Source organism: Lynx canadensis, chromosome F2, assembly GCF_007474595.2.
Source record: "Lynx canadensis isolate LIC74 chromosome F2, mLynCan4.pri.v2, whole genome shotgun sequence".
In the NCBI taxonomy this organism is placed as follows: Eukaryota; Metazoa; Chordata; class Mammalia; order Carnivora; family Felidae; genus Lynx; species Lynx canadensis.
This window is the reverse complement of record NC_044320.2, coordinates 37336462-37358415: the sequence shown is the minus strand read 5'-3', so window position 1 is coordinate 37358415 and position 21954 is coordinate 37336462. Positions and strand designations below refer to the sequence as shown.

The following is a 21954-nucleotide window of genomic DNA, read 5'->3' as shown; positions in this document are numbered from 1 at the left end:
TATCTTCCTAAGGTTCATAAATACACACAGTTAAAATCTCTTAATTCTGATGCAAGCACACTGAAGTATCAATAAGAATAAATGAGCAAAGACTTACTGTCCACAGTATCTGTTAGTTTATTTATCAAGACAAACTATTCCATGACCCAATATTCATGTTTCATACTTCTGGAACACAGGTCAGTGACAAACTTCCATGGAACTCAACCCAAAGAAATTCTGTGGAAAAAACACAGTGGCTTAGTTAATGACAAGCATTCTCTGCTAACACCTCACCACCCTTAAGGTCACATAAGGTCTACTCCTGCTACTGGAGCCTACACTTGGCTCACTCACCTTTTGCCCAAGAGAAAATCATTTCAGGCAGCCTGGGCTCCAGGTTCACTCTCTGCCAAGGTCCCTGACCATCCTAACCAGTTTTGGGTATATGACACCTTACTCTGACTTCTTTCCATTCACCAAATTCTGCCTTTTTCCTCCCTCTCAAGTCCACTCTCCTCCATTCCCTTCTCACATCCACATACTGTTCTGAAAAGCAGCAGCCAGTCTGTTCTAAAGAGTATTTCTATCTTTGTCTCCAAATCTTTTTTTCTTACTGTTTTTAAACACAATCAGCTTCTCATTTAAAAAAAAAAAAAAAAGGTAAAACTAACAAGTATTTAAAAATTAGCCTGTTAACATCTGATTACGAAATGCATACACACTGTGGTAACTATGAAAATGTCAAAGTTATAAGAAAACCAGCACTTAAGATGCAATACAGAACCATTAATATTTTCTTGATCTTTTTATTTTTACCTCCAGTCTTTTTTCTTCCCTGTGTAATTTTTACTAAACATAAAACACCCTTGGAGCACCTGGATGGCACAGTTAAGCATCCAACTCTTGGTTTCAGCTCAGGTCATGATCTCACAGTTGGTGAGTTTCAGCCCTGCATCAGGCTGTGCGCTGACACTGTGGAGCCTGCTTGTGATTCTCTTTCTCCCCATCTCTCTCTGCCCCTCTCCCACTCACACTGTGTCTCAAACTTAAAAAAAAAAAAAAAAAAGCATACCCTTTATATAAAATATTTTCTATTATATAGTAATCTCATGTTACTATGTGAATAGCATTTCTAATGGACATAATATAGTCCATAGTATGAGAAAAATCATAATTCCTTATCAATTTTCCAACCTTTAGAAATAAAGTTCTTATTTTTTCTATCGTAAGTTATATGGTAGATACTTCATACATACATCCAACTGATTTCAGATAGTTCCTTTAAGATAAATAACTACAGGGGTGCCTGGGTCGCTCAGCTGAGTAAGCGTCAGACTCTTGATTTCAGCTCAGGTCATGATCTCACAGTTTGTGAAATCAAGCCCTGTGAAGGGCTCTACACTGAATTCTCTCTCTCCTCTCTCTCTGCCCTTCCCCCACTCTCTCTCTCTCTCAAAAAATAAACTTAAAAATTAGCTACAGCAACCAACACTAATAAAACAAGAAAAACACACAAAACGGCAGGAAATATCATGGACTTCTTTTCCTTGCTCTTGCCCCACCCCATCCTTGGTGCAGCACAATGTGCTCAGGAGGAAACTGACAATTCCTGGCTCTTCCCTCAGGACAGATGGTAAAGAATAAAAATCGCTTACAACATTCTGACTTGTTTGAGAGCTTCCCAAGGGACTTTTCTCTAACTTGCCTATCTCAGAACACCGGAACTGTGTGGCATACTTGAGATATCAGACTGCAAGCTGCTGAAAGTTGTGGTGGGTCCCAGGACACAAGAGCTACAGAGGACCTTCAGGCTCACAGGCACCTATGGGCAAGAGACTATGGGCAGAGGAATAAAACAGAACAGCTAACACTCTATACAGGAAACAGGATGAGACTCTTAGAGAAATTAACACTTAAAAAGCAACTGAGTATATACAAGAACTGGAACAAAAATGCATGCATACACGTGCACACACACACACACACTCAAGAAAGATGTATCTCCAGAAAAAGTGAGACAACCCTGAGCCTTTATGCTGGGTTGTTTAGTGAAGATCTTCCCCTGCATGGAGGTAATCCACAAAGATGGGGAGGGAGTGGCTATTATTCAAATGCCCTAATTTCAACAAAAGACATACAAAGAAAGGGAAATATGGTCTATTCAAAAGACAAAATAAATTTTCAAAAACTGACACTAAAGAAATACAAGCCTCTAACTAAAAAGACTTTAAAACAACAGTCTTAAATACTGCTCAATGAGCTAAAGGAGAACTTGGACAACTAAATGAAATCAGGAAAATGATATACAAACAAAATATCAACAGAAAAATTGTTTAAAAAAATCAAAATTATGGTCCACAAAAACACAGTAACTGAAGTGAAAAAAATCTCTAAGGGGTTTAACAGCAGACTCAGACAAAAGAATCAGCAAACTTGAAGAAAGTTCATTTGAATTATTGAGTCTGGGAGGAGCACAAAGGAAAGAAAATGAACAACAAAGCTTACGGGACCTGTGGGACATCATCACAAACATCAATATATGCATTATGGAACTCCCAGAAAAGCAAAGAGCAAAAGGCTTATTTATAGAAATAATGGCCAAAAACTTCCCAAATTTGAGGCAAGAAATGAATATACAAACACAAGAAGTTACTTGGAAGTAGGATAAACTCAAAGAAGCCCACATCAAGACACTATAATCACGCTCTCAAATCCAAAGACAATGGATCTTAAAAGCAGCAAGAGAAAATCGATTCATCACCTACATCACCTCTGTAAGATTATCAGTGGATTTTTCAGCAGAAACCTTGCAGGTCAGAAGGTTGTCAGATGATATATTTAAAGTGCTCACAAAAAAGTCAACCAAAAAACAGTATCTAGCAAAACTGTCCTTCAAAAATGAGGATGAAATTAAGACACTCCTCGATAAAAAAGCTAAAGTATCAGGAGTTCCTCACTAGACTTGCAATGGGAGTTCTCCAAGTTGAAACAAAAGTATACTAAAGAGTAACTTGAAGCCATGTGAAAATATAAAGTTCTCTGGTAAAGGTAAATATATAGACAAATATAAACCAGCATCACTGTAATTGTTTCAGAACTCTTAAGTTTGTAGGATTTAAAAAACAAAAAGCATTAAAAAACTATAAATCTATGTTAACGAGTATGCTATATATAATTTGTGACTAATAAAGTGGGGGAGGAGAGTTGTTAAAGAGTAAAATTTTTATTTGCGATTGAAAATATCAGTCTGAAATAGATTGTCATTTTTTTTTTTTCAAATATATTTACTGGGGTGCCTGAGTGGCTCATTCGGTTAAGCGTCCGACTTTGACTCGGGTCATGATCTCATGGGTGTGGGTTCAAGCCCCGCATCAGGCTCTGTGCTGACAGCTTAGAGCCTGGATGGAGCCTGCTTCTGTCGCTCTTCCCCCTCCCACTTGCACTCTGTCTCGGTCTCTCGCTCTCAAAAATAAACATTAAAAAAAAAATTTTATTTATTTATTTTGAGAGAAAGACCAAAAGCATGCATGAGCAAGGGAGTGGCAGAGAGGGAAGAAGAGAGAAAATCCCAAGCAGGCTCCACACTGCCCGCACAGAACCCAACACAAGGCTCAAACCCATGAACTGTGAGATGATGACCTGAGCCAAAATCAATAACCGGAATCTTAGCTGACTGAGCCACTCAGGTGCCCCAGATTACTGTAATTTTAGCATGTCCTAGAAAATACCAAAGGTAACCACAAAGAAAATATCTATAGAATTTACACAAAAGGAAAACGAAAAGGGAATCAAAACATGTCACTACAAAGAAAAAAAAAACAAAAAAACAAAAAAAACTAAATGCAAAAGCATTGAGAGGAAAGGAAGGACAAAAAAGCTGTTCTACAGAAACAATAAAATGGCAAAAGTCTTTCCCTACTGGTAATCATCCTAAATATAAATGGTTTAAACTTCCCAAATGATACAGAGTGGCAGAATAAATAAAAAACAGGATCCAATCATATGCTGTCTACAGGAGATTCACTTTAAATCTAAGGACACCAAACAGTTCTAAAGTGAAAGGATAGAAAAAGATATTCCATACAAAATAATAATCAAGAGAACAAGAGTGGCTGTACTATCATCACACAAAACTTTAAGTCAAAAGTTACAAGGGACAAAAACATTATATAAAGAAGGGTCAATTTACCAAGAAGACAGAACAATTACATATGCACCAAACACCAGACCTTTCAAATATATAAAGCAAAACACTAACAGGTTGATGGGAGAAACAGCTCCATAGTAATGTAATATCCCACTTTCAGTACAGTAGTCCCTGCCCCTTATCCACTGGGGACACATTCCAAGACCTCCACTGGCTACATTCTAAAACCTGCAGTGGATGCCTGAAAACATGGATAGTACTGAAACCTGTACATACTATGCTTTTTCCTAGATATACATCCCTATGACAGTTTAAATTATAAATTAAGCACAGGAAGAGACTAACAAAATAGGACTTTCCTAATTGTTAACAGTAGACTGTAAAAAAATTTATTTAACTGTGGTCTCTCTCAAAATATCTTACTGTACCATACTCATCCTTCTTGTGATGTAAGATGATAAAACACCTACCAGATGAGGTAAAGGGAGATGAATGACATAGGAACTGTGGCGTAGCATTAAGCTACTACTGACCTTCTGACAATATTTCAGGAGCAGGATCATCTAAAGGACCACAGTTAACCACAGGTAACTGAAATGGCCGAAAGTAAAACCATGGATAAATGGGAACTACTGTAATGGCTAAAGAACTAGACACAAGATTATTAAGACAAGAGGACTTGAACAACACTACACACCAGGTGGACCTGACAGGTACAGAACAGAACATGCTACCTAACACCACCACAAAACACAATTTTCTCAAGTGCAGACACTGTCCAGGATAGACCATATGTTAAACCACAAAACAAGACTTAATAGATTTAAAAGGCTGAAATTATACAAACTGTCTTTTCTGATCACAATGGACTGAAACTAGAAATGAATCCAAGAAGGAAAATAAAAAAACCCACAAAAATGCTGAAATTAAACATGTTCTTTTTTTAATTTTTTTTTAATGTTTATTTATTTTTGAGAGAGACAGAGGGCAAGTGGGTTAGGGGCAGGAAGAGAGGGAGACACAGAATCAGAAGCAGGCTCCAGGCTCTGAGCTGTCAGCACAGAGCCCAACGCAGGGCTCGAACTCACGAACTGTGAGATCATGACCTGAGCCGAAGTCAGACGTAAGCTGAAGTCGGACGCTCAACCGACTGAGCCACCCACGCACCCCTAAACGTGTTCTTTTTAACAACCAATGGGTCAAAGAGATCACAAGGAAAATCTTGAAAGATTTCAAATCAACAACCTAAGTTTAACACCTTAAAAACCTAGAAAAACTAAACTCAAGGCTAGAAAGGAAATAGTAAAAATTACAATAATATAGATAAATCAACAAAATCAAAAGCCAGTTATTTGCAAAGATCAACAATACTGGCAAACCTTTAGGCTAAGAAAAAAAAAAAAAAGGGAGAAGACCCAGATAACTAAAAACAGAAATGAAAGGGAACATTACAACTGATTTCACAGAAATAAAAAGGATTGTAAAACAATGCTATAAACAACTCTGTTGACCAATTAGACAACTTACATGAAACAGATTAATTCCTAAAATATAAATCAGGAAGAAACAGATAATATTAAACAGACCTATAACTAGTAAGGACCTTCTAATAAAGAAAAATCCAGAATCAGATGGCTTCACAGGTGAATTCTATCAAACCCTTAAAGAATTTACACCAATCCTCCTCAAGCTCCTTCCCAAAAGAAGAAGATGAGGAGGAGGAGGAGGAGGAGGAGGAGGTTGTTTTAACATCTTAAACATTTCTGGGTGGGGAGACTGCCCCCTACTATGTTTTCCTAACCATTTCCTATGTTTCCTCTTGTGAAAACATGATTGATAATTTCATTAAATATAAAACATTCTAGAAGGCCAGCATTACCCCAACACCAAAGCCAGACTAATATATAATACAAGAAAACTACAGAATATCCCTGATGAATATAGATGCAAAACCCTTAACAAAATACTAGCAAACAGAATTCAACAACTCATTAGAAGGATTTTACAACATGAGGAAGTGGAATTTATTCTTGATGATTCAACACACTACAATCAATGTAATATACCACAGAAGTAAACAAAAACCACACATCATCTGAATGGAGAAAACTCAACTGAAAAATCTGATACCTTTTCATGATAAATACACTCAACAAAATACCTAGTAATAAATCTAACCAAGGAGGTGAAAGACCTACACTCTAAAAACTAAGACACTGATGAAAGAAATTGAATGGAAAGATATACCATACTAATGGATTCAAGACTTAATAAACATTGTTAAAATGTCCATACTGCCCAAAGCAGTCTAGAGATTCAATGTAATCTCTATCAAAATGCCAAGAGCATTTTTCACAGAACTAGAGCAAATAATCGTAAAATGTATGTGGAACCACAAAGACCCTGAATAACCAAAGCAATCTTGAGAAAGAACAAAGCTAGAGTTACCAATTCCAAATTTCAAAATATCTTACACAGCAACAGTAATCAAAACAGTATAGTACTGGCACAAAAACTGACACACATATCAATGGAACAGAGTAGAGCCCAGAAATAAATCCACACTTATATGGTCAATTAATCTACATGACAAAAGAGGCAAGTACATATGGGGGAAAACACAATCTCTTCAATAAATGGTGCTGGGAAAACTGGACCACTTTCTTATACCATACACAAAAATAAATTCAAAATGGATTAAAGACCTAAATGTGAGACCTGAGACCATAAAATTCCTAGAAGAAAGCATAGAAAGTAATCTCTTGGATGTCAGCCTTAGCAACATATTTATGGACATGTCTCGGAAACAAAACCGAAAATAAACTATTTGGACTATACCAAAATACAAAGCTTTTTTGCACAGCAAAAGAAAGAATCAACAAAATGAAAAGGCAACCTACTGAATGGAAGAAGATATCTGTACACTAAGTATCTGATAAGGGGTTAATATCCAAAGCATATAAAAAACATGTACAATTCAACACCAAAAAACCCCCAAATAATCCAATTAAAAATAGACAGAAGACCTGAACATTTTTTCCAAAGACATACAAGGCCAACAGATAAGTGAAAAGATGTTCAGTATCACTAATCATTAGGGAAATGCAAAACAAAACCACAATGAGATATCACTTCACACCAGTCAGAATGCTAGTATCAAAAAACCAGGGGATAACAAGTGTTAGCAAGGATGTGGAGAAAAGAAAACTCTGGTACACTGTTGGTGGGAATGTAAATTGGTGCAACCACTGTGGAAAATAGTACAGAGATTTTTTCAAAAAGTTAAAAATTGAATTACCATATGATCCAGTAATTCCACTACTGGGTACACACACACACACACACACACACACACACACACACACACACACACTTCTTACTCAGCCATAAAACAGAATGAGATCTTGCCAACTGCAACAATATGAATGAATCTACAGGATATTATGCTAAGGGAAGCAAGTCAGGAAACAAACACACAGAAGCAGATGTAAGGGGGGAGGGTAATAGGGAGATGGGTAAAACAAGTGAAAGGTTTTAAGAGGTACATACTTCCACTTACAAAACAAGTCATGCAAATGAAAATTAACAGTACAGGGAAACAAATAATAAATCAGGAACAAATACAAACTACCACAACATAATAAAAGCCATATATGGAAAGGCCACAGCTAATATCATACTTAACTGGTCAAAGCCGGAAAGCTTTTTCTCTAAGATCAAGAAAAAGATAAGGATGCCTATTCTTACCACTTCTATTCAGTAAAGAACTGGAAGGGCTAGCCAAACCAAGTAAGCAAGAGAAAAGAAAGAAGACATCCAAATTGATAAGGAAAAAGTAAAACTATCTGTTTGCAGATGACCTGGTCTTATATGTAGAAAACCCTAAAGATTCCACAGGGAAAAAAAAAAAAAAGAAAAAGAAAAAGGTACTTAGAATAAACTAACTGAGCAAAGTTGCAGGATACAAAATCAACACACAACAGTCAGTTGTGTTTCTATCTACTAACAATGAATAATCATAAAAACATTAAGAAAACAATTCCAATTATAAAAGCATCCAAAAAAATAAAATACACAGGAATACTTAACCAAAAATGCAAAAGACCTATACACTGAAACTACAAAACACTGCTGAAAAAAAATTACAGATACAAATAAATGGAAAGGCATATCATGTTCATGAAGTGGAATACTTATAATTGCTAAGATGTCCAAAGTGAGCTACATATGTAATGCAATCCCTACCTCAACAGCATTTTTGCAGAAGTAGAAAAATCCACCCTAAAATTCAGAGAGACTATAAAGGGACCCTGAATAACCAAAACAATCTCTAATTTCAAAACTTACTATAAAACTACAGTAATTAAAATAGTGTGGTACTAACGTAAATATAAACCAATGCAACAGAACAGAGCCTAAAATAAACCCTCACATATACAGTCCAAAAATTACCAACAAAGGTACCAAGACCATCCACTTGGGAAAGGACCGTCTTCTCAACAAACACCATTGGGAAACTGGATAGTCACAAAAAATAAAGAAGTTGGACCCTTTTTGAATCTCTTATCTCAAAATTAACTCAAATGAATCAAAGACCTAAAGGTAAAAGCTAAAACTATAAAACCTGTAAGAAAACATTAGAGAAGCTTCAAGACACTGGAACTTATAAGAAAACATGACAGGGGCACCTGCGTGGCTCAGTCGGTTAAGTGTCCGACTTTGGTTCAGATCATGATCTTGCAGTTCATGGGTTCAAGCCCTGCACTGGGCTCTGTCCTGACAGCTCAGAGCCTGGAGCCTGCTTTGGATTCTGTGTCTCCCTCTCTCTCTGCCCCACCCTACTTGCACTCTGTCTCTCAAAAATGAATAAACAGTAAAAAAAAAAAAAAAAAAAAAAATTTAAAAAAAGAAAAAAAACATAACAGAAGCTTCATGACATTGAATTTGGCAGATTTCTTGGATAGGACACCAAAAGCACAGGCAACAAAAATAAAAATTACATAAATTAGACCCCAACAAAATTTTAAATGTCTGTGCAAAGAACACAATCAACAAAGTGAAAAGCAATCTTTAGAATGGGAGAAAATACTTTCAAATCACGTATCTGACAAGAGTTTGAAGAACTACAACTCAGCAACAATAAACCCCAATCTGATTAAAATGGGGGAAGAACCTGATTAGCCATTTCTACAGAGGACATACAAATGGTCAACAAGCATGAGAAAAGATGCTCATCATTAACCATTAGGGAAATAAACATGAAAATCAAAATCCAGTACCACCTCACATCCATTAGGATGGCTACTGGGGGGGGGGGGGGAAGAAAACAAGTACTGGCAAGGTATGTAGTGAAACTGAAACCCTCCTGCACTGTCGACTGAGTATAAAATGGTGCAGCTGCCATATTAAACGGTATAGTGGTTCCTTACAATAAAGATAGAACTACTATATGATCCAACAATTCTACTTCTGGGTACCTACTCCAAAGTATCAAAAAGAGGGAATTTAAAGGGGTATTTACATACATCACAGCAACATTATTTACAATCATCAGAAGGTGGAAGCAATCCAAATGTCCACCAAAGGTGAATGAAAAAGCAAAATGTGATATATACATACCATGGGATGTTATTTAGCCTTAAAGAGGAAAGAAATTCCGACACATACCAAAACGGATGAATTTTGAGGACATTATATTAAGTAAAATAAGCCAATCACAAAAAGACAAATACTGTATGTTTCCACTTAAATAAAGTACCTAGAGTAGTCAAATTCAGAGACAGTAAGTAGAGTGGTGGCTGCCAGGGAATGGGGGGAATGGAGAGTAGTTCAATGGGTAATTGTGCAAGATGAAGAGTTCTGGAGATTGGTTGTACAACAATGTGAAGGTACTTAACAATCTGTATTTTACCACAATTTTTAAAAAATTTTAAACAGTAACTTCAAACAGCTATATTACCTTTACATTCCAAAATCACTTTGCACTCTGAAAGATACCAGCCTTCTTCATCTCCTCAAAATCTTTCATGGAATCATAATTTCTGTAGAAATCTGCATACGCCTTCTTTCTTGGTTCGGCCACAGCAAACTAAAACGTAACATATCCCATTAGGGCTTATTTTTTAAATCATTAGAAACAATATCCAAAGACAACACAAATCATAATGTTTGTGTTCGTTCACCTTTAACTTGAACTCTGTATTTCCTAAGACAAAGGTTGGAAGCACTGACACAGATGGAAAGGAAGAGCCTCATGGAAACTACTCAGCAAGAGGGGCCTTCCTTGCTTGGGGACAGATTACTCCTTTTGTTGGGTGTGAGTGTGTACACTGGTAATAGCCAAATGAAGATACCCAGAAAGCTAAAAGGTTTTAGGGAGAAGACAGCTGCCTTCCCTCCAGCAAAACCCAAATATCCCCACAGCTGACACATGCTAAAATATTCTGGTTCAATTTAAATTACATTAATTTCAAAGGAGATCAATTCAGTACCCACCTGCCTCTAAAAGGCACAAGAAGCTTTCTATCTGGTAAGAACAGTTCCAGGTAATTTACACTTCAACATCATTTAAGCCCTTAGAATAGATATTGAACTGTTTTACAGATGAGGTATTGGAACTCAGAATTTAAGTAACCTGATTAAAGTCTAGGAAGAAGCACTAGTTGGTAGATGGGTCAGCCAGGATTCAAACCCAGGTCTTTCATTTGGCAAAGGTTTTATTTTCCACAAAACATTACCTACTGGATTTCAATGCATGGGTTATATAATACAAAATCAAATCCCATCCTGCATAAAAAAAAAAACAGCAAAAATTCGTCAAGTGCCAAACTACATCCATTAAGGTATTGCAGACATACACAGAATCATGACACTTGGTATGAATATGGTAAGAGCCCTTTACTTGACAAGTTTGACTGCCTCACCTCCTATCTAAATTCCCAACTACTTTCTTCCAGGGAGACCAAGAGGCAGGAGCCCCAATGCAACCCTCTGAATGCCAGCCCATTACCCAGAAGATAACTGAGCATTTCTTGTTAGAACAAGAAAAATATTTTTCCTTTTAAAAACATGGTATGCTAGGGGCGCATGGGTGGCTCAGGTGGTTGAGCGTCCAACTTTGGCTCAGGTCGTGATGGCATGGCTGGTGAGTTCAAGTCCCGCATCAGGCTCTGTGCTGACACCTCAGAGCCTGGAGCCTCCTTCAGATTCTGTGTCTCCCTCTCTCTCTACCCCTCCCCTGCTCTCACTCTTTCTCTCTCAAAAATAAACATTAAAAAAATTGTTTTTAATGTATAAATAAAAATAAAAACATCGTACACTAAGGCAGACAAAAATAAAGTAAAAGGCTCAGTGAACCCAAAAAATAACAGCAAATGGGTGTTACAGCTCTACCTAAATTGTTTTGTTTTGTTACACTTGAACTAGACTCTTTTTAGGTCAAAAATCTGGTAGTTAAAAAAAAAAACTATTAATTTAGATCCACTACACCATGAGTTACTTGAAAGCCATAAAATCTATATCTGAGGCCTTACACAAAATAAGCTAATACCTGAAAATTTAGAACAAGCCCAATTTATATAACAGTAATTGCTCTACCTACAGGGGAAAATCCCTTCAGGATAAGTCTTGTCTCAAAATCTAACCCATATTCATGAATTTTGACTTAGCAGATTAACTTAACCAAAAATGATTTACTGGTGGGCAACTTCATGTAAAAAGCATAAAAGCTGATTAAAATTGTGAGTATAAGTCAAACTAAGAATGAAGGCCAAATCAACAAAGCAATCTACACTAACTGGACAGGGGAAATGAAGGAAGCGAGCATCTACCAAGAGAATCAAGTTTACACCTGCCTTAATTCTTTAATAAGAATTTGGATTCCTCAGTGCTTTGGGAACTTTCCATCCAATCAAACACTAACTGTACACAAACATTGACTAATCTACCAAGCAAACTTTAAAACTTTTCATTCAGAATAGATGGACCATGGGTCTGCCATGGTCCCAGCTCTTAATTTAGTAGAAGAGACACAACCTAAAGCAAGTACTATTTAAAATACAATGTGCCCAGGGGCACCTGGGTGGCTCAGTCGGTTGAGCGTCTGACTTTGGCTCAGGTCATGATCTGGCGGTCTGTGAGTTCAAGCCCCACATCAGGCTCTGTGCTGACAGCTCGGAGCCTGGAGATTGCCTCAGATTGTCTCCCTCTCTCTCTGCCCCTCCCCTGCTCATGCTACGTCTCTCTCTCTCTCTCTGTCAAAAATAAACAAACATTAAAAAAAAATTTTTTTTAAAATACAATGTGCCCAATACTGTAAAAAACAGTCTGGTACCAAGTGACTGAGAACCTAGCAAAGCACAACCAACGCATCTGGAGGAATAGGCTGCAATTCCATAAAGGAACATTTGAGAATCTTGAGGATAAACTGTAATTTGCCACGCGGTGAGATGAAGACATTACTGTTGTATACAAACTCATGGGAGAAAGCAGAATTGGGTAACAGCAACTACTTACAAAGGGCTGGAGAACAGGGTGTAGTAGGACTGCTGGAAAGAGGATGAAAAGGCAGAAAGGACTAATCAGAAAGTATCTTAAAATCAAAACTAAGTTTCAGCAAATCATCCTTGATCCATTAGTAAGCAATGAAACCAATTTAGAAGATTGCAGCCAGTAGTTAATATATTTACTACAGAACAAAAATTTGAAAGCCACTGCACACTGGGCATTCAGGAACCCAATGACACAACAGATCTATTCTGGGTTTTTTTTTCTTTAAGTTTATTTACTTATTTTGAGAGACAGCAAGCAATGCAAGCAGTTGAGGGTGAGAGAGAGAGGGAGAGAATTCCAAGCACTAACAGTGTGGAGCCTGACATGGGGCTCAAACTGTGAGATCATGACCTGAGCCAAAACCAAGCGTCAGACACTTAATCAACTGAGCCACCTATGCACCCCAAACAGATCTATTCTAGAAGCCAAGGTTCAAGGCGGCAAGAATCCACACAAGTTACAAAGGCCTCAAGTTTGATAGTAACAATTAGGACACTGAGAGTGAAGAAATGAGTCCCCCAAATTTCTCTCCTTACCCCCACTTCATTTACTCATCCATCCATCCTTTTCCCACATTTATTTCATGCCCACTATATGCCAGGTAGAAAAGATCTCATGGAGCAAAGAGTTTATTTACTTTTTTGTGCTTGTCTCTTCAAAGGGGCCCAAAGCAAAGACCTCTTAGTGCTTTTCCTCAAGCTGTTCTCCCTCCCCTTAGCACTTCAAATTCACCCTTTCAAGGCACAAATTCTACCTTCTCTTTCAAAGAGCTATGATCCACAGTGTGACCCACAATATCCCTCTCTCCCACTGAAACAAAGACATCAATCAACTATCAGAGTACAGATCCCGAGTACATGGAGGACAGGGTCCTTTCTCTCCCACCTTTATTCTTCCAAACTGTATATAAGCTGCTCCAGAACAGCTCTGGGAAATGAAATGTTCTTTCATTGTTACTGTCTTGCAAGAATACCTAATTTTTTCACCTCCCCCAACTTGACTCTAACTTCTTTAAAGACACATATTTAGAGGTATATACACTTAGTATACTCCGAAGCACCTGGAACTCTATACAATCTACCACTGTACTGAATTTTAGATACTACATCTTATTCAACAGATACTTTTAAGCATCTATTTGTGGGTCAGCCAACTGACAATGGGGTGCCACTGTAAACAAAAAAAGCACCCTGCTCTAATGAGGCTCACAATATACTAAAAAATACTAGAACTAAACACTAAAATTATTAAGTACAAAGCGTTGCAAACCTTTAATTCTCTCATGGGCCACTATGACACATGGTCATAAACACATGTAATACCATAAACATTTTTATAGAAAAAAGTTGTAAATGTAATGTGGAGACTTAGAGAAATATAAAGCATATAGAGTATGCTGGGAAAAAGGTGGCATAGGAAACACCAGGAATCTCTCCCAACCTATACAACTGCACTAGCACAATGTGTCTAGTGTAACTTTCCTGAAACTTTGGATCTCTTGAAGGCATACAACAGGCAGGTGGCCACTGTTGTTGCCCCCCCCCCGCCCCCGCCAGACTCTTTTTCACCTGAGCAATTTCCAGGAAACCTAAAAGGATAGAGCACCTTTCCCCCCGCCCCTTCATTTTTCTCTTTTTCAGAGCCAGACATTAAAGACTAGGACATGCAAAGCCTTCTACATATATAATTCTCAGAGAAATTGCAGAGTGGATTAAAAATGACCCAACTAGGGGTGCATGGGTGGCTCAGTCAGTTAAGCATCCACCTTCAGCTCAGGCCATGATCTCACAAACCATGGGTTCAAACCCCACGTTGGGCTCTGTGCTGACAAGTCAGAGCCTAAAGCCTGCTTCATATTCTGTGTCTCCCTCTCTCTCTGCCCCTCCCCTGCTCCCGCTGTCTCTCAAAAATGAATAAACGTAAAAAAAAAATGACCCAACTATATATGCTATCTACAACAGACTCATTTCAGATCCAAAGACACAAATAGATTGAAAGGGAAAGGGTGAAAAAAGATGTCCTATGTCAACAGTAACCAAAGAGAGTGGCTATACTAATATCAGACAAGGTAGAATTCAAATCAAAAAAATTACAAGAGAGAAAGGACTTTATTCATAAAAGTTTCAATAAGGCAAGAACTTATAACATTTAGAAACATTTACTCACCCAGTAACACCAGCAAAACATATAAAGCAAAAACTGACAGAAATGAAGAGAAAAATATTTCTCCAATAACAGTTAAGACTTTAATAGCCCAATCTCAATAACAGATAAAACCAGACCTAAGTAAGGAAACAGAGGACTTAACTCATGAAACCAACCCGATCTAACACCTATACAAAGAATACTCCACCCAACAACAGACAACACATTCTTCTCAATTTCACATGGGATATTTTCCAGGATAGACTAAACAGGCCACAAATTAAGTGTCAACAGATTTAAAAAGATAGATACACAAAGTATGTTCTCTGATCACAATGGGATGAAATTAAAATCAGTAACAGAAGGAAAACTGGAAAATTCACAAAACTATAAAGTTTAAGCAACAAACATTTAAACAACCAATGGATCAAAGAAGAAATCAGGAATGCAATTAGAAAATATTTAGAGACAAATGAAAATGAAAGCACAACACACCAAAACTTATGGGATACAGTGAAAGCAGAGCTAAGGGGGGAAAATTTTTAGCTATAAACACACATATTAAAAACAAGAGAGATCTCAAACCAACAACCTAACATTATAACTTACGGAACTAGGAAAAAGAACAAAATAAACCAAAAGCTAGAAGAAAGGAAATAATAAAGATTAGAGCAGAGATCAACAAAACAGAGACTAGGAAAACAAAAAAGAAAACTCAACGAGGCCAAAAAACTGGTTCTTCAAAACCATATATAAAATTGACAATCCTTTAGCAAGATGGGCAAAGAAAAAAAGAGGGAAGATTCAAATTACTAACATCAGAAATGAATACTACAGATTCTACAGAAATAAAAAGGATAATAAGAGAATAGTATGAACGACTGTATACCAACAGACTGGATAACCTATATGAAATGGATAAATTCCTATAAACACAAAACCTACCAAGACTAAATTACAAAGAAAGAAAAAATCTGAATAGAACTATAACTATTAAGGATATTGAATCAGTAATCAAAAATCTCCCAACAAAGAAAAGCCTGGACCTGATGACTTCACTGGTCAATTCTACAAAAAAAAAAAAACCTAAAGAATACCAGTCCTTCTGAAATCTTTCCAAGCAACTGAAGTAGAGGAACACTAACTCACTTTATGAGACCAGCATTATACTGATACCAAAGCCAGACAAAACACAGAAAACTACAGGCCAATATCCTCCACGAACACTGATGCAAAAATCCTTGACACAATACTAGCAAATTGAATTCAGCAGCATATTAAAAAGACTGTACGCCATTACCAAGTGAAGTGTATTCCTGGAATGCATGGATGGTTCAACATACAAAATCAGTGTAATACACATTAAAAGAATAAAAGAGAAAAAAAACCACAATAATCTCAATGCAGACAACGCATTTGACAAAGTCAATACCCTTTCATGATGAAAAAAAGAACACCCCATCTAGGAACAGAATGAAATTACCTCCACATAACCCATAAGATGTCCACTGTTGTACTTCTATTCAACACAGTACTCTAAGTTCTAGGCAGAACAATTAGGCAAGAAAGAGAAATAAAAGGCATCCAAATGAGAAAGGAAGAAGCATAATCATCTGTCTACAGATGATGTATGTAGAAAACCCTAAAAATTCCACACAGAAAAAAAACTCGTTAGATAACAGCAAAGATAGCAGGATGTAAAATGTAAGATGGTGCCACAGAAAACAGCATGGTGGTTGCTTAAAAAATTACACATAGAATTACCAAATGATCTATCAATTCCACTTCTGGATATATACTGAAAAAAATTAAAAGCAGGGTCTCGAAGAGATACCTGTAACCCATGTTCATAGAAGCATTATTCACAATAGCTAAAACATGGAAGCAACCCAAGTGTCCATCAAAGGTGAATGAATAAGCAAACTGTGGTACCAACATACCATAGAATGTTATTTGGCCTTAAAAAGAAAGGAAATTCTGACACACGCTATGACAAGGATGAAACTTGAGGATATTATGCTAAGTGAAATAAGCCAGTTACAAAAACAACATAATGTAGGATTCCACTTACATGAGGTACCTAGAGCAGTCAAATTAAAACACAGAAAGCAGAACTGTTCCATGGGCTGGGAGTGGGGAAGGGATGGGTTTACTGTCAAATGGGTATAGTTTCAGTTTTACAAGATGAAACTAGGTGAATGGTAGCAATGGTCATACAACATTATAAATGTATTTAATACCACTGAATTGTACACATAAAAATGGCTACATTTTGTGTATTCTACCACAATACAAAAAAATTATTTAGAAAAACCCAAAGGGCATAATGTTAAAATTCACAGGAGACAGAGCGTTAAAATGCAGTTCTATGGCAACAAATCCATTAAGGTTACTTACCAAACAGAACTACTGCCTTCCTGACATCCCTCTGCTTTAATAAAATTATATCCTTGTGTTATGGACTGAACTGTGTCTTCCAAAACTCATGCGTTGGAATCTTAAACCTCTAATACCTCAGAATGTAACCAGATTTAGAGATGGGTCTTTAAAGAGGTAAATTAAAATGAGGTTTGTGAGTCCCAATCCAATATGACTAGCATCCTTGCAAGAGAAAATTCAAACAAAAACACAGTAGCACAGAGAACCATGTGAAGACAAAGGGAGAAACCCACCTACAAGCCAAGGAGAGAGGCTTCAAAAGAAATCCACCTTGCAGTCACACTGATCTTGGATCTCCAACCCCCAGAACACTAAATAAATTTGTTTAAGCCACCCAATTTGTTGTACTTTGTCTGGCAGCCCTTAAAAACTAATACTGCTTCCTTTAAAGTTGAAGAACAAGCTATCTAGAGAATATGAGGTATTTTCCTGCCGCACTGAGGTAAGGGGAGGAAAGGGGAAGGGAGAACATTAAAGAGGGAGTTTCTTTAAAAGCCTCAGAACTACTTATGAAAATAAAATACATTTTCAAATTTAAAACACATTTTCTGGACCATAGGCACAAAGTAGAAATCAAACATACAAACCTTATAGAAAGCTGCAACCCCCAGGGAAACAGCGAACGCTCCGACAATATGAAATCGCAGGCGCTTGGCCAGAAGGCCTCGCATCTGAGGTTTCGCCAAAGCACCGGAAGTCATGGTAGTTATTCTCCTTCAAAGATAAAATAATAATAAAAACAACTCTGAGAACATAAAAAGATATCTAAGGGATCCTTACAATAACGCACTTTAATACCAAGAGGGGCACAGGCATGATCCCTCCCACAAAGCCTAAGGTGTTTAAAAGCTTAGTCTGCTTCATGGTCGCACGCTGAACGACGACCCTAAACAAACCAGATCATTGCGGCCCAACAACAGAAAGCAGGAAGTATAAACTACAAACAAAATTATCTCGACCCCAGGAAAGATAAGCAGTGGCTCTAGACTGACAAGTGCAAACGCATTTAGAGCGTTTACTCTCGTGCGAACTATCAGCCCATAATTCCCACTTCTTTGACGAGAAAACTGGGGCACACGAAGGAGACTTTTCCAAGGTCACGCGGTGAAAGATTTAAACTCGGGCAGGAGCCCAGCCGTGACCTCCAGGGCCCACCCAGTGACCGCGGCGCGGCCCCACAGACCTTCCGCCAAGGCGGCCGGGGCGCTGGGAGGCTGCCGGACGCCCGCCCACCTTCCACCCCCCTCCCCGTTCCACCAGGCACGGCAACCCTTTTCCATCTTCCCGAGAGTGGAATCACCAACGTTACCACGCAGCGAGCACCGACCTCGCGCCGACGCAGCTGGCTGTTTCCCCTACGTAGCCCCTTAGCCTCAAGACCGCCTGAAGAAGAAACCGCCCCTCCCTTTGCACAGGTGAAAACGCTGGGGCCAAATGAAATGACCTAACCAAGGTCACACTAACTGGAGGAAAAACACAGCAGAGACCAGGTCCGGGCCGGCCGCCTTAGAAGCCCAGCTGCCTCCTCCAGACCCCTGCAGCCCAGTCGGCCCCCGGGGGCGCTGGCGGTCAGCCCGCGCGACCCTCCAGAGGCCGCGGCGGGGGCGTGCAGGGGTCGAGCCAGCGAGAAGTTAGAAGCTCCTGACCGCAGAGATGCAAGCGCAACTCAACTCCAGGGCAGAGCGAGAGCAGGCAACGGGATGCGGCAGTTATGAGAGCTCAGACGACAACAACACTCACCTCTACACCAACCTTAAACCCAACGTCCTTCCTAACTGATACAGAAATGGACGGCGGTCCAGCTGAGCGCAGGCGCAGAAGCAGCGGAGAGGACCCAGCGACGGTAGCCGGAAGAGTTCAAAAGACCTCCAGCGCTCCTCCAGCCGCTCACGGCTGAAGTTCAAGGGTGTGGTTCGTTTCTTCCCTGTGGGACGTTAGACTAAACACCTGACCTTCTGAGTTGGTTTTCTTAGTAAATTGGAGATTTTATTCTTACTCATATACATAGTTGGTATGAATTTATTAGAGAATACAAAGATAGTTAATATGTGAATATTTTAAAATGTACCTTACAAATACAGAACAAATCATTCTGGGCCCATGGAGTGCGCGAACCGTGTGCACAAACTGCCATTTACATTACAACTACCCTCAGGAGAATAATCGTTTGGTTTGGGTAAAGGGTGAATAAGATAGCCAAGTTCTAGGACCTCAGAGCCCTGCTGATGAGACAGACATAAACAGATTTACATTAATCCCAAGTGGAGGGCACTTCCACAGAGACATGACCCAATGAAACAATTACCCTCCTGACAGAGCTAATACAAGGAATATTTGTGTGGGGTTTTTAGTAAAAGACATGTATCTTTTTAATGTTTATTTTTCAGAGAGAGAGAGACCCAATGGGGGAGGAGCAAAGAGACAGGGGGCAGAGGATCCGAAGTGGGCTCTGTGCTGAGAGTAGAGAGCCTGATGGAGGGTTTGAATTCGGGAACTGGGAGATCATGTCCTGAGCTGAAGTCGGCTACATAATTGATTGAGCCACGCAGGCACCCCAAGAGACAAATATCTTAAAGGAAGACAACTGGAAGTTTATGGAAAGTGATGTGTAGGGGTAATGTGCTTGTGCCTTAGGGGTGTCAAGCTTGGTTTTTATTAAAACAACCTTGATTTACAGTGTTCTTTAAGTCAACTCAGCAAGCACTGTGGAAGATACACTAGGATACAAAATATACATGATATAGATTAAACATATATTGATTGAGCATTTACTATATACCAGGCTCTGCCATATAGTAGGACAAATCTTCAAGGAGGTACATTCTTGTCAGGGACTCTTTGTTCTCAACAGACACTCTATAGAGAGACCTTTCAGCCATATAGAAAAGATGCTAATTGAGGGCCAAAGTGGGTTTGTACCTCAGTAACACTCTTTTCAGACCTCTTGTCAACCATCTACCCCACTAAAAATCTTTACAAGGGTTTTCCCAGGCTGTAACCTGTTCCTATTTTCTTTCCATCCACACTCCCACAACTGGCCCAGAGAGAAAACAGTAAATTTCAGAATTTACAGGGATTGCTGTGTATTGAATACTCAGGGAAGGCTTCAGGGAAGTCATGGAAGAAATGGAAATGGAGCTGAAACTCAGTCTAATGGAGAAGCCTAGATAAGTGGAGAAATCTAAGAGACAAAATTGGTCAGAAGACTATGGCAAAGACAGACACACTCAGGGAACAGAGCTTAGCCTGGATGGAGTGTTTATTGGTGGTTTAGGAACACTGGATGGGTAGAGAAGCACATAGTCAATCACAATAATCCAAGGTGACACATGAATAGAACCTGAATTATAGGGGTGAATAGAAAAGATGGCAAATGTGGGTTCTGTTCTGGATCCTAACAGACCTGTATTTGAGTCCCAGCTCATGACCTCCTGGCTGGGAAATTTCTTAATCTTTCTAAGTCTGCTTTCTCCTCTCTAAAATGACATCCTTTTTTCTTTAATGATATATTTAACCCAGTATATTAGTATTACTATTATTTTAACACGTAGTCAATATAAAAATTATTCATGAGATTTTTACATTCTTTTCTCATACTAAGTCTTTTGAAATATTGTGTGTATTTTTCAAGTATAGTACATCTCAATGCAGACTAGCCACATTTCAGTTTCTCATAGCCACATGTATTATTGGACAGCATAGTTAAAACACTTTAGTCATGGGGCGCCTGGGTGGCGCAGTCGGTTAAGCGTCCGACTTCAGCCAGGCCACGATCTCGCGGTCCGTGGGTTCGAGCCCCGCGTCAGGCTCTGGGCTGATGGCTCAGAGCCTGGAGCCTGTTTCCGATTCTGTGTCTCCCTCTCTCTCTGCCCCTCCCCCGTTCATGCTCTGTCTCTCTCTGTCCCAAAAATAAATAAACGTTGAAAAAAAAATTAAAAAAAAAACACTTTAGTCATAAGAGAATGCTCAAGATCTATTGCTAAATAAAAAGGCAGACTGCAAAACTATGCTGTGTGATCTAATTGTGTAACACACGCATGAAAATATACATATGTTTGGATATGTAGAAAATAGTATTGAAAAGAGCCCACAACAGAAACTTGTATTGGGGATAATTTTTTATATTTTGTCTACTTTTATGTATTCTCTGTTTGATCATGGCTTTCTTTTATAGTTAGAAAAAAAATGTGATTTTCTAAAGGAGAGATATGTTTGTTTCTTATTATCACTGTAACAAACTACGAAAAACTTACCTTAAAACAACACAAATTTGTTACCTTACAGTTCTGTAGTTCATTAGTCTGAAACAAGTCTCACTGGACTAAAATCAGTGTGCCAGCAGGGTTGTATTCCTTCTGGACACTTTAGAGCAGACTCTGTTTCCTTGCTTTCTCCACCTTCCAGGGGCTGCCTACATTCCTTGGCTCATGGTCCCCTTCCTCTATTTTCAAAGCCAGCTATGTTGCATGTCTCTGATCCTGATTTCGATGTCACATCTCCCATTCTGTTCTTTTCTGCCTCCCTCTTCCATAATCTCCCTTGTGATTACATTGGGTCTACTTGGATAATCAAGGATAATCCTCCTATTTTAATGTCAGCTGATTAGCGACCTCAATTTCATCCGCAACTCCATTCCCCTTTGCTTCATAACATAACATGATCCAGGGATTAGGCCATAGAACCCAACTTGG

General features: G+C 38.6%; 1 protein-coding gene across 1 annotated transcript; it reads right to left on the bottom strand.

The window, feature by feature from the left end:
* Positions 1-97: 97 nt before the first annotated feature.
* LOC115506157 (cytochrome c oxidase subunit 6C) lies at positions 98-19101 on the bottom strand. The gene is made up of 4 exons (XM_030304024.1): positions 19004-19101; positions 17851-17977; positions 10089-10217; positions 98-219 (listed from the first exon to the last, which is right to left on the bottom strand). The coding sequence occupies exons 2-3, from the start codon at positions 17962-17964 to the stop codon at positions 10104-10106; spliced, it is 228 nt and encodes a 75-aa protein (XP_030159884.1). The 5' UTR covers positions 17965-17977; positions 19004-19101; the 3' UTR covers positions 98-219; positions 10089-10103.
* Positions 19102-21954: the final 2853 nt, after the last annotated feature.

Coding starts and splice junctions, on each gene's coding strand:
- LOC115506157 (XM_030304024.1), bottom strand. CDS start 17,964: ATGACTTCCGGTGCTTTGGCGAAACCTCAGATGCGAGGCCTTCTGGCC. Junction 10,218..17,850: donor GGGTTGCAGCTTTCTATAAG/GTTTGTATGTTT, acceptor GTTACGTTTTAG/TTTGCTGTGGCCGAACCAAG.